At 43.1% G+C, this 15700-nt stretch overlaps 2 protein-coding genes across 3 annotated transcripts in view; both read left to right on the top strand.

Moving 5' to 3' along the window:
• Window positions 1–84: 84 nt before the first annotated feature.
• Window positions 85–5647, top strand: LOC148087306 (uncharacterized). Its single transcript, XM_087786683.1, has 3 exons — window positions 85–397; window positions 1891–1990; window positions 4164–5647. The coding sequence occupies exons 2-3, from the start codon at window positions 1942–1944 to the stop codon at window positions 5342–5344; spliced, it is 1230 nt and encodes a 409-aa protein (XP_087642809.1). The 5' UTR covers window positions 85–397; window positions 1891–1941; the 3' UTR covers window positions 5345–5647.
• Window positions 5648–6051: 404 nt separating this feature from the next.
• LOC148087305 (cilia- and flagella-associated protein 52-like) overlaps window positions 6052–15700 on the top strand; it is a 13543-nt gene continuing 3894 nt past the window's right edge. Inside the window, exons 1-9 of one of the 2 annotated variants that reach the window (XM_087786809.1) lie at window positions 6052–6195; window positions 8703–8902; window positions 8976–9112; window positions 11675–11803; window positions 11875–11974; window positions 12891–13007; window positions 13073–13173; window positions 13226–13393; window positions 14229–14377. In XM_087786809.1, coding sequence (XP_087642935.1) covers window positions 6135–6195; window positions 8703–8902; window positions 8976–9112; window positions 11675–11803; window positions 11875–11974; window positions 12891–13007; window positions 13073–13173; window positions 13226–13393; window positions 14229–14377 — 1162 coding nt within the window. In that variant the 5' untranslated portion in view covers window positions 6052–6134. Of the gene's footprint in view, window positions 6196–8702; window positions 8903–8975; window positions 9113–11674; window positions 11804–11874; window positions 11997–12890; window positions 13008–13072; window positions 13174–13225; window positions 13394–14228; window positions 14378–15700 lie in introns of both variants that reach the window. The other variant, XM_087786799.1, reaches the window with a different exon arrangement.

Here is a 15700-nt window from a genome sequence, read left to right as displayed (position 1 = left end):
AGGTCACACGTGACGTCACTTTAGCATCTTTGACGTCAGAAAAATACAATAAAAACTAAAAACGAGTGACTATGAAAATAAAAGATTCAAATGAATGTCATCAGTCCCTGAACGCAACACAACAACTAGGTAGTGTCGTTGACATCCTAACTAGTTTAACTAGTTTAACCTTCACGAGTTAGGTTTAGAAACGGTTGAGCGAAGACTGTGGTTTACGAGCCGCACTTGAACGCACCAGCTCCAGGGCAACAGTGGCTCGACATGAATCTTCTTCTTTAAACTCCAGACTTCGAGATCTGACGTCACAGCGAGATCGATACATCGATACATCCATCGATACATCCATCGATACATCCATCGATACGTCCACGATCACGGATCGAAGCGCACGAGCGAGGTTTGCTGTGTTTTTATTTGACAGGCGAGTCTGGACGCGTTAGCATTAGCCGTTAGCTTGATCTTCTCGCTGGTCTCAGCAGCGTTTGTCGTCAAAACATCTTCTTTCAAACCACAGAAGAACATGGAGAAGATACTTGAGGTCCACACGTGACGCTCAACATCTCGTGAGGGCATCACAGCAGCAAATATGTTGACATGGAGAAGAATCGTCTTTTGTCTGGGATCCTTTGCTTTGGTCTGATGTTCTTGTCGAGTTGGCGACGATCAGATGTTTTGACATGTTATTGTTGACATAGTTGTTCAGATGTATCCTCTCGTGCACATCACAGGCCTTGACGACCAGCCGCGCCCACCAGCAGAACATCAGGGTCCAGTTCTGGTTCTGATCCAGTCTCTGCATTTTTAGATTCTTATTGTTTATTATTGTTGCTTTGTTTGTTTGTTTTTTCAAGTCTTCTTGAAATCTTCTCCAAATCTTCTTTAAATCTCCTTCAAATGTCCTTCAAATCTTCTTTAAATCTTCTTTAAATCTATTTCAAATATTCTTCAAATCTATTTCAAATTTCTCCATATGTTCTCCAAATCTTCTCCAAATCTTCATCAAATATTCATCAAATCTCCTTCAAATCTCCTTCAAATCTATTTCAAATCTTCTCCATATAATTCTTCAAATCTTCTCCAAATCTCCTAAAAATCTCCTTCAAATCTTCTTCAGGTCTTCTTCAAATCTTCATCAAATCTCCTTGAAATCTCCTTTAAGTCTTCTTCAAAACGTCTTTAAATCTCCTTTAATGTCCTTCAAATCTTCTTTAAATCTTCTTCAAATCTATTTCAAATCTTCTTCAAATCTATTTCAAATTTCTCCATATGTTCTCCAAATCTTCTCCAAATCTTCATCAAATCTTCATCAAATCTTCATCAAATCTCCTTCAAATCTCCTTCAAATGTCCTTTAAATCTATTTCAAATCTTCTCCATATATTCTTCAAATCTTCTCCAAATCTCCTAAAAATCTCCTTAAAATCTTTATCAAATCTTCATCAAATCTTCTTCAAATCTCCTTCAAATCTTCTTCAAATCTCCTTCAAATCTCCTTTAAATTTTCTTCAAGTCTTCTTCAAATCTTCTCCAAATCTCCTTGAAATCTCCTTTAAATTTTCTTCAAATCTTCTCCAAATCTCCTTGAAATCTCCTTCAAGTCTTCTTCAAATCTCCTTGAAATCTCCTTGAAATCTCCTTCAAGTCTTCTTCAAAACTTCTTTAAATCTCCTTCAAATCTTCTTTAAAACTTCTTCAAAACTTCTTTAAATCTCCTTCAGATCTTCTTCAAATCTTCTGCAAATCTCATTCAAATCTTCTTCAAATCTCCTTCAAAACTTCTTAAAAACTTCTTCAAATCTCCTTCAGATCTTCTTCAAATCTTCTGCAAATCTCATTCAAATCTTCTTCAAATCTCCTTCAAATCTTCATCCAGTCTTCTCTGTCCCTGCAGGGCTTCGACGGGCTTGGGTTCGACGGGTCTGACCTTGTGTGTCCTGAAGTCATGGGACCAGAAGCTGAAGCTGAATTCAAAACTGAGCCCAAAGAAGAATGTGAGTAAGAACGTGATCCACGAGAACCTGAGACTGGTCCACAGAGACCGTGATGGCAGATGGTGGTCGGGTTGCTATGGTAACCTATGAAGATGTCAGGTCGAAGATTAGAGCCAGAGACGATTGATTGTTATCACATGTCAACGTCTTAAGATGTTTCTTGAAGGAGTCAGTAGATCATCAAACACAGATGTTTCTTGAAGGAGTCAGTAGATCATCAAACACAGATGTTTCTTGAAGGAGTCAGTAGATCATCAAACACACATGTTTCTTGAAGGAGTCAGTAGATCATCAAACACACATGTTTCTTGAAGGAGTCAGTAGATCATCAAACACACATGTTTCTTGAAGGAGTCAGTAGATCATCAAACACACATGTTTCTTAAAGGAGTCAGTAGATCATCAAACACAGATGTTTCTTGAAGGAGTCAGTAGATCATCAAACACAGATGTTTCTTGAAGGAGTCAGTAGATCATCAAACACACATGTTTCTTGAAGGAGTCAGTAGATCATCAAACACACATGTTTCTTGAAGGAGTCAGTAGATCATCAAACACACATGTTTCTTAAAGGAGTCAGTAGACTCCATCAAGCGCAAAGAGAGAGAAGATCGTTCCAAAGCTTAGGAGCAACAGCCTGAAAAGATTTCTCTCCTCTGGTCCTGAGTCGTGTGCGTGGAACCATCAGTAGATTCTGATCCACAGACCTCAGAGCCCGAGCTGGGGTGTAAGGCTGGATCAGATCATGAAGGTCTGACCATGAATAGATCTGAAAGTAAGAACCAGAATTTTAAAGTTGATCCTGAAAGAAACTGGCAGCCAGTGAAGAGTTTTAAGGAGAAATGTGAGTTCTTCTACTAGAGCGGCTCAGAGTATGAACTGCAGGCGACACACATCCTTCTTGTTTACACACAAAATAAACACAATAGTGTAAACGACACAAACAAATTATAAGATCATGTTGTGACAACATTTAAGTTTATTTTCTCACTTTAATAATTTGTGTCAGTTTTGTTTAGTGTTAACTAGAGACGTTTATCAAACACCAGGTTCCTCAGTTTGACTGACATAAGTCACTCAAGTACTGACTCGACCCTGAACTTTATCATCAACAATCACCAGAGTTTCAGTTTTGTCCACATTAAGCTGTAAAGTGTTTTCACTCATTGTTTGATTTCTAGCAACAATTGACTAAGTTCAGCCTCTGGAGCTCAGTTGGATCAACAGTAGAGCTGGATGTCATCAGCAAACATGTGATAAGAAACATCAGGATTTGACCAGACAAATCAAGTACAAACAATAAAGGACCCAGAACAGAACCTTGAGGGACTCCACACAACAGATGATTCAGACCTCATTTGATTGACAGATACACTAAAACTGCCCAGAAAGGTAAGATGAGAACCACTGGAACACAGACCCAGACAGTCTTCATCCCTCAGTCTTCTCAGCAGGATCTGGTTCAACTGTGTCAAAGGCTGACGACAGATCCAAGAGAACCAGAACATCATGATGTCACTGGACACCTTCAGTAAGACTGTCTCCGTAGATGTTTTCGGAAGCCAGACTGAAACTTCTCATGGATGTCGCTCTGATCCAGGAACAGCTGCTCAGACACAACCTTCTCCAAGATCTTGGACAAGAATGAAGATCAGAAATAGACGTGAAGTTACTGAGGTCAGTTGGGTCTAAGCCTGGCTTTTTGAGCAGAGGCTCCACAATGGTTTAAATGCATTGTTAAAAACCCCTGTGGAAAGGGGGAGGTTCACCATATTGGTAACTCAGGGGTCAATTACATCAAATACTTTGATAAAAAGCCTACAAGGAAGGACGTCATCTGAGCAAGAGGAGGGTTTCATCTTGTTCACTAGTGTTGAAATATCACCCAAAGATACAGCAGTGAAGGAAGACCAAGAGGAGGAGAGGGGCTCAGAGACAGTAGGGGTTCCAAACAAAAGAGAGATTTTCTCTTTGATTAATTTAATTTTGTCAGTAAAAACCTCAACAATCATTGCTGTCAGCTTCACAGAAGACAGGCGTGATTTGAGGAGCAGGAGACACGAGAGAAGTTGTGTGGTTGTTGTGTGATTGTTGTGTGATCATTGTGTGGTTGTTTTGTGATTATTGTGTGATTATTTTGTGATCATTGTGTGATTATTGTGTGGTTGTGCAGACATCGACGAGGTGAACGACAATCCTGACGACTCTGACTCCGGAGCCACCGACGACTCCAGCGACTATGAACCTTCTGCGTCACGAGAGCCGGAGATCGGACGCATCTTCCGCTGTTACCCGTGCTCCGTGTGCGGGAAGATCTTCGACCGACCGTCCAAGCTGCAGCGACACAAGCCCATCCACGACAAGCTGCCCAAGGCCCGGCATCAGTGCAAAGACTGCGACAAGAGCTTCACGCAGCCGGACAAGCTGATCCGCCACCAGAACACGCACAACAGGACTAACCAGCATCCGTGTCCCGAGTGCGGCAAAGTTTTCGACCGACCGTCCAAGCTGGAGCGACACCGGCGCACACATGCCAAGGGCCCCAAGGTCCCGCACCAGTGCTCGTACTGCGACAAGTCCTTCAAGAAGCTGCACAAGCTCATCCGCCACGAGCGCGTGCACACGGGTGAGAAGCCCTTCACCTGCTGCGTCTGCGGCAAAGGCTTCGCCGAGGCGGGTCACTGCAAGACGCACCAGCTGATCCACGAGGACGACCCGGTCAAGCCCCACAAGTGCAGCGACTGCGGCCTGGGCTTCTTCAAGGCGTCGGAGCTGCGGCGCCACGCTCGCTCGCACACGGGCGAGAAGCCCTTCAAGTGCACGGTGTGCGAGAGCTGCTTCTCGCGCTCCGAGGGCCTGAAGCGCCACATGCGCTCGCACACGGGCGAGCGACCCTTCAAGTGCGTCATCTGCAGCAAAGGCTTCTTCTCGCGCCGCGACATGAACATCCACAGACTCATCCACTCGGGCGAGAAGCCACACCTGTGCCCCGTGTGCGGCAAGGGCTTCTCTCAGCTCGGCAACATGAAGGAGCACGAGCGCCACGTTCACATCAAGTCGGACAACTTCCCGTGCGGCGAGTGCGGCGCCAGCTTCACGCGCTACCGCTCGCTGCTCAAGCACCAGAGGATCCACACGGGCGAGAAGCCGTACCTGTGCCTCACCTGCGGGCAGCGCTTCTCCTGGAGCCACTGCCTGAACCGGCACATGAGGACGCACGGCGAGCAGCGGGCGCCCGTCAACCTCTCCCAGGATCCTCTCTGTTTCCAGGACGACAAGACGGACGGCGCGTCCGGCGAGAGTCGCGCGCCGGAGGTCGCGGAGCAAGAGAAACTCTTTGATTCTTCGTCCTGAAGGTCGAGTGACTACGACCTCGTCTCCGTCCCTGCATGAGTGACACGTGTCCGATCATTTCAAGGTCGTTCTTTCATTTAAACGCTCGTCCTTCACTTTTCAAGGTCGTACGTTCACGCGTCGAGACTCGCTGACGATGAAACTTCTTCAAACTTCGTCTTGTTTCCAGCGTTTGTCAGACACTCGAGTGAAACATGTTCAATTAACTTTATTAGTTTGTTCGTGAAGACGATCAATAAAGAATCAACGCTCGAGTCAGGCTGACGAGTCGAGCTCAGATCAGTTCAACTGACCTTCAAATCATCTTTGTGTGTGTGTTTATTTGTGTCTCGACACGTTTGCTCTACACGCACACACTGAGACACACACCATCTAAAACTCTGTGTTTCCTTTATTTTCAAAGGCCAGTAGGTGGCGCTCTCTGACCAACGGCCTTTCAATCAAATGGACTCTTGAGTGACAGCTTGAATCGTGTGAAGTTTATTGTGTTTTATTAACAACATTGAATAAACGACGAGTCATGTTCTTTCATGTTGTTGTCTTTGTTGTTGTTCCGACAATATTGTGTCGAACATCAAAGCATGAGCTGGTGACGCATGAAAGAACATCAACCAGATAAAACAACAACGAAGCAACAACTATCATCAAACTATCATCAACTAACATCAAACTATCATCAACTAACATCAACTAACATCAAACTATCATCAAACTATCATCAACTAACATCAAACTATCATCAAACTATCATCAACTAACATCAAACTATCATCAACTATCATCAACTATCATGTCTGTGGACACTCAGGGAATCAACCAACTTCAACTGGAAAGTGCTCTAGGATTCAACGGTAATGAAACGATCATCACAACATGTTCTTCTCAGAAACGATCATCACAACATGTTCTTCTCAGAAACTTTCATAACAACATGTTCTTCTCAGAAACGATCATCACAACCTGTTCTTCTCAGAAACGATCATCACAACATGTTCTTCTCAGAAACTTTCAAAACAACATGTTCTTCTCAGAAACGATCATGACAACATGTTCTTCTCAGAAACTTTCATAACAACATGTTCTTCTCAGAAACGATCATCACAACATGTTCTTCTCAGAAACGATCATCACAACATGTTCTTCTCAGAAACTTTCATAACAACATGTTCTTCTCAGAAACGATCATAACAACATGTTCTTCTCAGAAACGATCATCACAACATGTTCTTCTCAGAAACTTTCATAACAACATGTTCTTCTCAGAAACGATCATCACAACCTGTTCTTCTCAGAAACGATCATCACAACATGTTCTTCTCAGAAACTTTCAAAACAACATGTTCTTCTCAGAAACGATCATGACAACATGTTCTTCTCAGAAACTTTCATAACAACATGTTCTTCTCAGAAACGATCATCACAACATGTTCTTCTCAGAAACGATCATCACAACATGTTCTTCTCAGAAACTTTCATAACAACATGTTCTTCTCAGAAACGATCATAACAACATGTTCTTCTCAGAAACGATCATCACAACATGTTCTTCTCAGAAACTTTCATAACAACATGTTCTTCTCAGAAACGATCATCACAACCTGTTCTTCTCAGAAACGATCATCACAACATGTTCTTCTCAGAAACTTTCAAAACAACATGTTCTTCTCAGAAACGATCATAACATGTTCTTCTCAGAAACGATCATAACAACATGTTCTTCTCAGAAACGATCATCACAACATGTTCTTCTCAGAAACTTTCAAAACAACATGTTCTTCTCAGAAACGATCATCACAACATGTTCTTCTCAGAAACTTTCAAAACAACATGTTCTTCTCAGAAACGATCATAACATGTTCTTCTCAGAAACGATCATAACAACATGTTCTTCTCAGAAACGATCATCACAACATGTTCTTCTCAGAAACTTTCAAAACAACCTGTTCTTCTCAGAAACGATCATAACAACATGTTCTTCTCAGAAACTTTCATAACAACATGTTCTTCTCAGAAACGATCATAACAACATGTTCTTCTCAGAAACTTTCATAACAACATGTTCTTCTCAGAAACTTTCAAAACAACATGTTCTTCTCAGAAACGATCATAACAACATGTTCTTCTCAGAAACCATCATCACAACCTGTTCTTCTCAGAAACGATCATCACAACATGTTCTTCTCAGAAACGATCATCACAACATGTTCTTCTCAGAAACGATCATAACAACATGATCTTCTCAAATGATGACGAATTTGGAGAATATTCAATTCAACAACTAAACAATAGTTAAATATTGATCAGAACAAGAAACTCTAGGATTGAAGGTCAACTTGAAATAATTTACATTTTAGAACATGGTGGAGTGAGTGCACGTGAGGGTCAAGTGAGTGCACGTGAGGGTAAAGTAAGTGCACGTGAGGGTCAAGTAAGTGCACGTGAGGGTCAAGTAAGTGCATGTAAGCATAGAGTGAGTGCACGTGAGGCTCAAGAGAGTGCACATGAAGGTCAAGTGAGTGCACGTGAAGGTCAAGTGAGTGCACGTGAGGGTCAAGTGAGTGCACGTGAAGGTCAAGTGAGTGCACGTGAGGGTCAATTGAGTGCAAGTGAGGGTCAAGTAAGTGCAAGTGAGGGTCAAGTAAGTGCACATAAGGGTAGAGTAAGTGCACGTGAGGGTCAAGTAAGTGCACATAAGGTTAGAGTAAGTGCACGTGAGGGTCAAGTAAGTGCACATAAGGGTAGAGTAAGTGCACGTGAGGGTCCAGTGAGTGCAAGTGAGGGTCAAGTAAGTGCACATAAGGTTAGAGTAAGTGCACGTGAGGGTCAAGTAAGTGCACATAAGGGTAGAGTAAGTGCACGTGAGGGTCCAGTGAGTGCAAGTGAGGGTCAAGTAAGTGCACATAAGGGTAGAGTAAGTGCACGTGAGGGTCAAGTAAGTGCACATAAGGGTAGAGTAAGTGCACGTGAGGGTCCAGTGAGTGCAAGTGAGGGTCAAGTAAGTGCACATAAGGTTAGAGTAAGTGCACGTGAGGGTCAAGTAAGTGCACATAAGGGTAGAGTAAGTGCACGTGAGGGTCCAGTGAGTGCAAGTGAGGGTCAAGTAAGTGCACATAAGGGTAGAGTAAGTGCATGTGAGGGTCAAGTGAGTGCACGTGAGGGTAGAGTAAGTGCATGTGAGGGTCAAGTGAGTGCACGTGAGGGTAGAGTGAGTGCACGTGAGGGTAGAGTAAGTGCACGTGAGGGTAGAGTAAGTGCACGTGAGGGTAGAGTAAGTGCACGTGAGGGTAGAGTAAGTGCACGTGAGGGTAGAGTAAGTGCACGTGAGTGTGGAGATGATTGATGGACGAGTGTGTTGCAGGATACGTGTGTTCTGGGCTGTGGCTTCACCCCGACAAACTCAGCCTGATCTACCCTCTTGGCAACACCGTCATCATCAAGAGCCTCAGTGACGGGAAACAAGACTTTCTTCAAGGTCACACCGACAACATCTCCTGCATGGCCGTTTCTAGGAGTGGAAAATACATTGCGTCCGGTCAGGTGTTCGTCATGAACAGCAAGGTGTGTGTTTAGAAGTGTGTTTGTGTTGTGATGTGTCCTCTTGTGTATCTGTTTGATTGCTCTGGTCTGTCAGGCTCCTCTGATCATCTGGGACTTTGCTCAGCGTAGCATCTATGCTAACTTCCAGCATCATAAAGGAAAGGTGGAGTCGTTAGCGTTTTCACCCAATGAGACGTACCTGGTGTCGCTGGGAGGTCTGGACGATGGAAGGTGAGTATATACAGGTATATGTGTAGTATTGTCTAGTACTTGACTCTGGTGTTGTGATAGTGTAGTAACAAGTATATATGTGTAGTATTGTCCAGTACTTGACTCTGGTGTTGTGATAGTGTAGTAACAAGTATATATGTGTAGTATTGTCCAGTACTTGACTCTGGTGTTGTGATAGTGTAGTAACAAGTATATATGTGTAGTATTGTGTAGTACTTAACTCTGGTGTTGTGATAGTGTAGTAACAAGTATATATGTGTAGTATTGTCCAGTACTTGACTCTGGTGTTGTGATAGTGTAGTAACAAGTATATATGTGTAGTATTGTCCAGTACTTGACTCTGGTGTTGTGATAGTGTAGTAACAAGTATATATGTGTAGTATTGTCCAGTACTTGACTCTGGTGTTGTGATAGTGTAGTAACAAGTATATATGTGTAGTATTGTCCAGTACTTGACTCTGGTGTTGTGATAGTGTAGTAACAAGTATATATGTGTAGTATTGTCCAGTACTTGACTCTGGTGTTGTGATAGTGTAGTAACAAGTATATTTGTGTAGTATTGTCCAGTACTTGACTCTGGTGTTGTGATAGTGTAGTAACAAGTATATTTGTGTAGTATTGTCCAGTACTTGACTCTGGTGTTGTGATAGTGTAGTAACAAGTATATATGTGTAGTATTGTCCAGTACTTGACTCTGGTGTTGTGATAGTGTAGTAACAAGTATATATGTGTAGTATTGTGTAGTACTTGACTCTGGTGTTGTGATAGTGTAGTAACAACTATATATGTGTAGTATTGTCCAGTACTTGACTCTGGTGTTGTGATAGTGTAGTAACAACTATATATATGTAGTATTGTGTAGTACTTGACTCTGGTGTTGTGATAGTGTAGTAACAAGTATATATGTGTAGTATTGTCCAGTACTTGACTCTGGTGTTGTGATAGTGTATTAACAAGTATATATGTGGAGTATTGTCCAGTACTTGACTCTGGTGTTGTGATAGTGTAGTAACAAGTATATATGTGTAGTATTGTCCAGTACTTGACTCTGGTGTTGTGATAGTGTAGTAACAAGTATATATGTGTAGTATTGTCCAGTACTTGACTCTGGTGTTGTGATAGTGTAGTAACAAGTATATATGTGTAGTATTGTCCAGTACTTGACTCTAGTGTTGTGATAGTGTAGTAACAAGTATATATGTGTAGTATTGTCCAGTACTTGACTCTGGTGTTGTGATAGTGTAGTAACAAGTATATTTGTGTAGTATTGTCCAGTACTTGACTCTGGTGTTGTGATAGTGTAGTAACACGTATATATGTGTAGTATTGTGTAGTACTTGACTCTGGTGTTGTGATAGTGTAGTAACAACTATATATGTGTAGTATTGTCCAGTACTTGACTCTGGTGTTGTGATAGTGTAGTAACAACTATATATATGTAGTATTGTGTAGTACTTGACTCTGGTGTTGTGATAGTGTAGTAACAAGTATATATGTGTAGTATTGTCCAGTACTTGACTCTGGTGTTGTGATAGTGTAGTAACAACTATATATGTGTAGTATTGTCCAGTACTTGACTCTGGTGTTGTGATAGTGTAGTAACAAGTTTATATGTGTAGTATTGTGTAGTACTTGACTCTGGTGTTGTGATAGTGTAGTAACAACTATATATGTGTAGTATTGTCCAGTACTTGACTCTGGTGTTGTGATAGTGTAGTAACAACTATATATATGTAGTATTGTGTAGTACTTGACTCTGGTGTTGTGATAGTGTAGTAACAAGTATATATGTGTAGTATTGTCCAGTACTTGACTCTGGTGTTGTGATAGTGTAGTAACAAGTATATATGTAGTATTGTCCAGTACTTGACTCTGGTGTTGTGATAGTGTAGTAACAAGTATATATGTGTAGTATTGTCCAGTACTTGACTCTGGTGTTGTGATAGTGTAGTAACAAGTATATATGTGTAGTATTGTCCAGTACTTGACTCTGGTGTTGTGATAGTGTAGTAACAACTATATATATGTAGTATTGTGTAGTACTTGACTCTGGTGTTGTGATAGTGTAGTAACAAGTATATATGTGTAGTATTGTCCAGTACTTGACTCTGGTGTTGTGATAGTGTAGTAACAAGTATATATGTAGTATTGTCCAGTACTTGACTCTGGTGTTGTGATAGTGTAGTAACAAGTATATATGTGTAGTATTGTCCAGTACTTGACTCTGGTGTTGTGATAGTGTAGTAACAAGTATATATGTGTAGTATTGTCCAGTAATTGACTCTGGTGTTGTGATAGTGTAGTAACAAGTACATATGTGTAGTATTGTCCAGTACTTGACTCTGGTGTTGAAGTATTTACAGAACACTTGACTCTTGAAGTCGTAACTACTTTCACTTGTTTTCAAACCAAAATATGTCCAAACATCAGCTTTAAAAGCTGCTGAACTCACTGTATCCTCTCGTCCTCAGTCATCATTCTTCCTTTAGCTGTGGAGAATGTAACGATTGCTGCCATCTAGAGGCAGGAGGTTTAATTGCAAAATGTTATGTGTGTGTCCAGTATAGTGATCTGGGACCTGCAGTCCAAACAGGCCATCAGTGGAGGTCCAGCCTCTGCAGGTCGAGTCGGTCAATCCTTCACCGTTCGTTACTCGAACACCAACGATCACGTGTTCGTGTCGGCGGGCTGGTGAGTCGTGTGTGCGTCCAGTGACGACAACACTTGTGTGTGTTTGTGACGTCCCTCCTGGTGTGTGTCAGTGAGACGCTGAGGGTCTGGGAGCTGGACCTCAACGACAAGAAGATCATCCCCACGGAGTGTAAGACGGACAAACTGAAGAGGATCATGACGTGCATCGAGGTCTTTATCTCGTTTTATGAAGGTTTTATGTTTGTGTTTTTTAAAGGTTCGATTGTAATCATTGAGTGAAATAATTATTTTTAAACACATAGTTTGATATTTTAAACCCAATCATTCAAAAATATTTTTTCTAAATTCAATATTTTTGAATTCAAAGTTAAGACCAAACCAACAGAACTGAGCGTCTTCATGATCGAATGTTGTTTTCGTTCAATTCAATCATTGACATATTTTCAAAACGAAAATAGCTCAGCAAACAATGTTTGATTGTTAGCTGATGCTAGCTAGCTCCATGTTTGTTAGCTGATGCTAGCTAGCTCCATGTTTGTTAGCTGATGCTAGCTAGCTCCATGTTTGTTAGCTGATGCTAGCTAGCTCCATGTTTGTTAGCTGATGCTAGTTAGCTCCATGTTTGTTAGCTGATGCTAGTTAGCTCCATGTTTGTTAGCTGATGCTAGCTAGATCCATGTTTGTTAGCTGATGCTAGTTAGCTCCATGTTTGTTAGCTGATGCTAGCTAGATCCATGTTTGTTAGCTGATGCTAGCTAGATCCATGTTTGTTAGCTGATGCTAGTTAGCTCCATGTTTGTTAGCTGATGCTAGCTAGATCCATGTTTGTTAGCTGATGCTAGTTAGCTCCATGTTTGTTAGCTGATGCTAGCTAGATCCATGTTTGTTAGCTGATGCTAGCTAGATCCATGTTTGTTAGCTGATGCTAGCTAGATCCATGTTTGTTAGCTGATGCTAGTTAGCTCCATGTTTGTTAGCTGATGCTAGCTAGATCCATGTTTGTTAGCTGATGCTAGCTAGCTCCATGTTTGTTAGCTCTGACCCTGAAACACCACGCGGTTAAAAAAGGTTGAAGTTGAAACATGGCTGATGAACAGGAACAGGAAGTGACCGAGTCTCTCCTCAGATCTCAGACGACGACAAACACATCTTCTGTGGAACCACGACCGGAGACGTCATGAAGGTCAACATGGGTCGGAGGCACATGAGCCACTACGGTCCCATGAAGACCAAGTTCCACATGGTGGGTCGACACGTCCGCGGAGATGATCCACAAACGTCAGATGACTCCAGTCCTGTCTGGTGCAGGGAGTCTCCGTCCTGAAGATCCTGGACTCGGACCGGCTGCTGCTGGGATGTGGATCCGGAGCGTTCGTCGTTTGCTCCGCGGACGACTTCAAGATCCTCAGGTAGGTTCAAAGGTCACGGCGTCGACACGATGACCGACGTTCTGGTCTCCAGGAAGGTCCAGCTGGAGAAGAAGGTGACGTCCATCGCGTCCAGTGGACAAGACCTGATCTTCCTCGGCACTGAGGCCTCGCACATCTATCGCTTCAGTTTTCAAGACTTTACTGCTGAACTCTTGACCTCCTGCCACAACAGAGCTGTGACCGATGTTGCCATGCCATGGTGAGCGTCACGTATGACACACGCATCACACATACAATGATGCTAGCTCCATGTTTGTTAGCTGATGCTAGAAAGCTCCATGTTTGTAAGCTGATGCTAGCTAGCTCCATGTTTGTTAGCTGATTCTAGAAAGCTCCATGTTTGTAAGCTGATGCTAGCTAGCTCCATGTTTGTTAGCTGATTCTAGCTAGTTAAATGTAAGATTGTTAGCTGATGCTAGCTAGCTCCATGTTTGTTAGCTGATGCTAGCTAGCTCCATGTTTGTTAGCTGATTCTAGCTAGTTAAATGTAAGATTGTTAGCTGATGCTAGCTAGCTCCATGTTTGTTAGCTGATGCTAGCTAGCGCCAGGTTTGTTAGCTGATTCTAGCTAGTTAAATGTAAGATTGTTAGCTGATGCTAGCTAGCTCCATGTTTGTTAGCTGATGCTAGCTAGCTCCATGTTTGTTAGCTGATGCTAGCTAGCTTCATGTTTGTTAGCTGATGCTAGCTAGCGCCAGGTTTGTTAGCTGATTCTAGCTAGTTAAATGTAAGATTGTTAGCTGATGCTAGCTAGCTCCATGTTTGTTAGCTGATGCTAGCTAGCTCCATGTTTGTTAGCTGATGCTAGCTAGCTTCATGTTTGTTAGCTGATGCTAGCTAGCTTCATGTTTGTTAGCTGATGCTAGCTAGCTTCATGTTTGTTAGCTGATGCTAGCTAGCTCCATGTTTGCTGAAGCGTGGTTTCTATTTCCTTCATTCCGTTCTGAACTGTTTGGTCGAACAGAACCAGGAGAAGCGAGTCAGTATGTTCTGGAACATTAGGATCTAATACTAAAGTATTTCTTGTACTCCAGTCAGAAAGCCGAGATCTTCGCGACCTGCTCCGAGGGAGACATCAGGCTCTGGCACATCAAGAGTCCAATAGAGCGACTGAGGATCAAAGTCCCGAACCTGATCTGCAACTCACTGGAGTTCATGAGGGACTGTCAGAGCATGATCAGTGGTCAGTACTGGACTGATGGTTGTCACTCAGTGTCTGTCACTCAGTGTCTGTCACTCAGCATCAGCGTCTGTCACTCAGTGTCACATCAGCGTCTGTCACTCAGCGTCTGTCACTCAGCATCAGCGTCTGTCACTCAGCGTCTGTCACTCAGCATCAGTGTCTGTCACTCAGCATCAGTGTCTGTCACTCAGCATCAGTGTCTGTCACTCAGCATCAGTGTCTGTCACTCAGTGTCTGTCACTCAGTGTCACATCAGCGTCTGTCACTCAGCATCAGTGTCTGTCACTCAGTGTCTGTCACTCAGCGTCTGTCACTCAGCATCAGTGTCTGTCACTCAGTGTCTGTCACTCAGCGTCTGTCACTCAGCATCAGTGTCTGTCACTCAGTGTCTGTCACTCAGCGTCTGTCACTCAGCATCAGTGTCTGTCACTCAGCGTCTGTCACTCAGCATCAGTGTCTGTCACTCAGTGTCTGTTACTCAGTGTCTGTCACTCTGCATCTGTCACTCAGTGTCTGTCACTCTGCATCTGTCACTCAGTGTCTGTCACTCAGCATCTGTCACTCAGTGTCTGTCACTCAGCGTCTGTCACTCAGCATCAGTGTCTGTCACTCAGTGTCACATCAGTGTCTGTCACTCAGCATCAGTGTCTGTCACTCAGTGTCTGTTACTCAGTGTCTGTCACTCTGCATCTGTCACTCAGTGTCTGTCACTCTGCATCTGTCACTCAGTGTCTGTCACTCAGCGTCTGTCACTCAGCATCAGTGTCTGTCACTCAGTGTCACATCAGTGTCTGTCACTCAGCATCAGTGTCTGTCACTCAGCATCTGTCACTCAGTGTCTGTCACTCAGCGTCACATCAGTGTCTGTCACTCAGCATCAGTGTCTGTCACTCAGTGTCTGTTACTCAGTGTCTGTCACTCTGCATCTGTCACTCAGTGTCTGTCACTCTGCATCTGTCACTCAGTGTCTGTCACTCAGCGTCTGTCACTCAGCATCAGTGTCTGTCACTCAGTGTCACATCAGTGTCTGTCACTCAGCATCAGTGTCTGTCACTCAGCATCTGTCACTCAGTGTCTGTCACTCAGCGTCACATCAGTGTCTGTCACTCAGCATCTGTCACATCAGTGTCTGTCACTCAGCATCTGTGTCTGTCACTCAGCGTCTGTCACTCAGCGTCTGTCACTCAGCGTCTGTCACTCAGCATCAGTGTCTGTCACTCAGCATCAGTGTCTGTCACTCAGCATCAGTGTCTGTCACTCAGCAACAGTGTCTGTCACTCAGCAACAGTGTCTGTCACTCAGCATCAGTGTCTGTCACTCAGA

This window comes from Callionymus lyra, chromosome 1 (assembly GCF_982586985.1).
Source record: "Callionymus lyra chromosome 1, fCalLyr1.hap1.1, whole genome shotgun sequence".
NCBI lineage: Eukaryota > Metazoa > Chordata > Actinopteri > Syngnathiformes > Callionymidae > Callionymus > Callionymus lyra.
Note: the sequence above shows the minus strand (reverse complement) of the source record. Positions and strands in the feature narration are given on the sequence as shown.

Bases quoted from the DNA above. Each gene is read 5' to 3' on its own strand.
- LOC148087306 (XM_087786683.1), top strand. From the start codon at position 1,942: ATGGGACCAGAAGCTGAAGCTGAATTCAAAACTGAGCCCAAAGAAGAA. The intron at 1,991-4,163 runs GTGAGTAAGAAC...GTGGTTGTGCAG, and splicing joins AACTGAGCCCAAAGAAGAAT to ACATCGACGAGGTGAACGAC.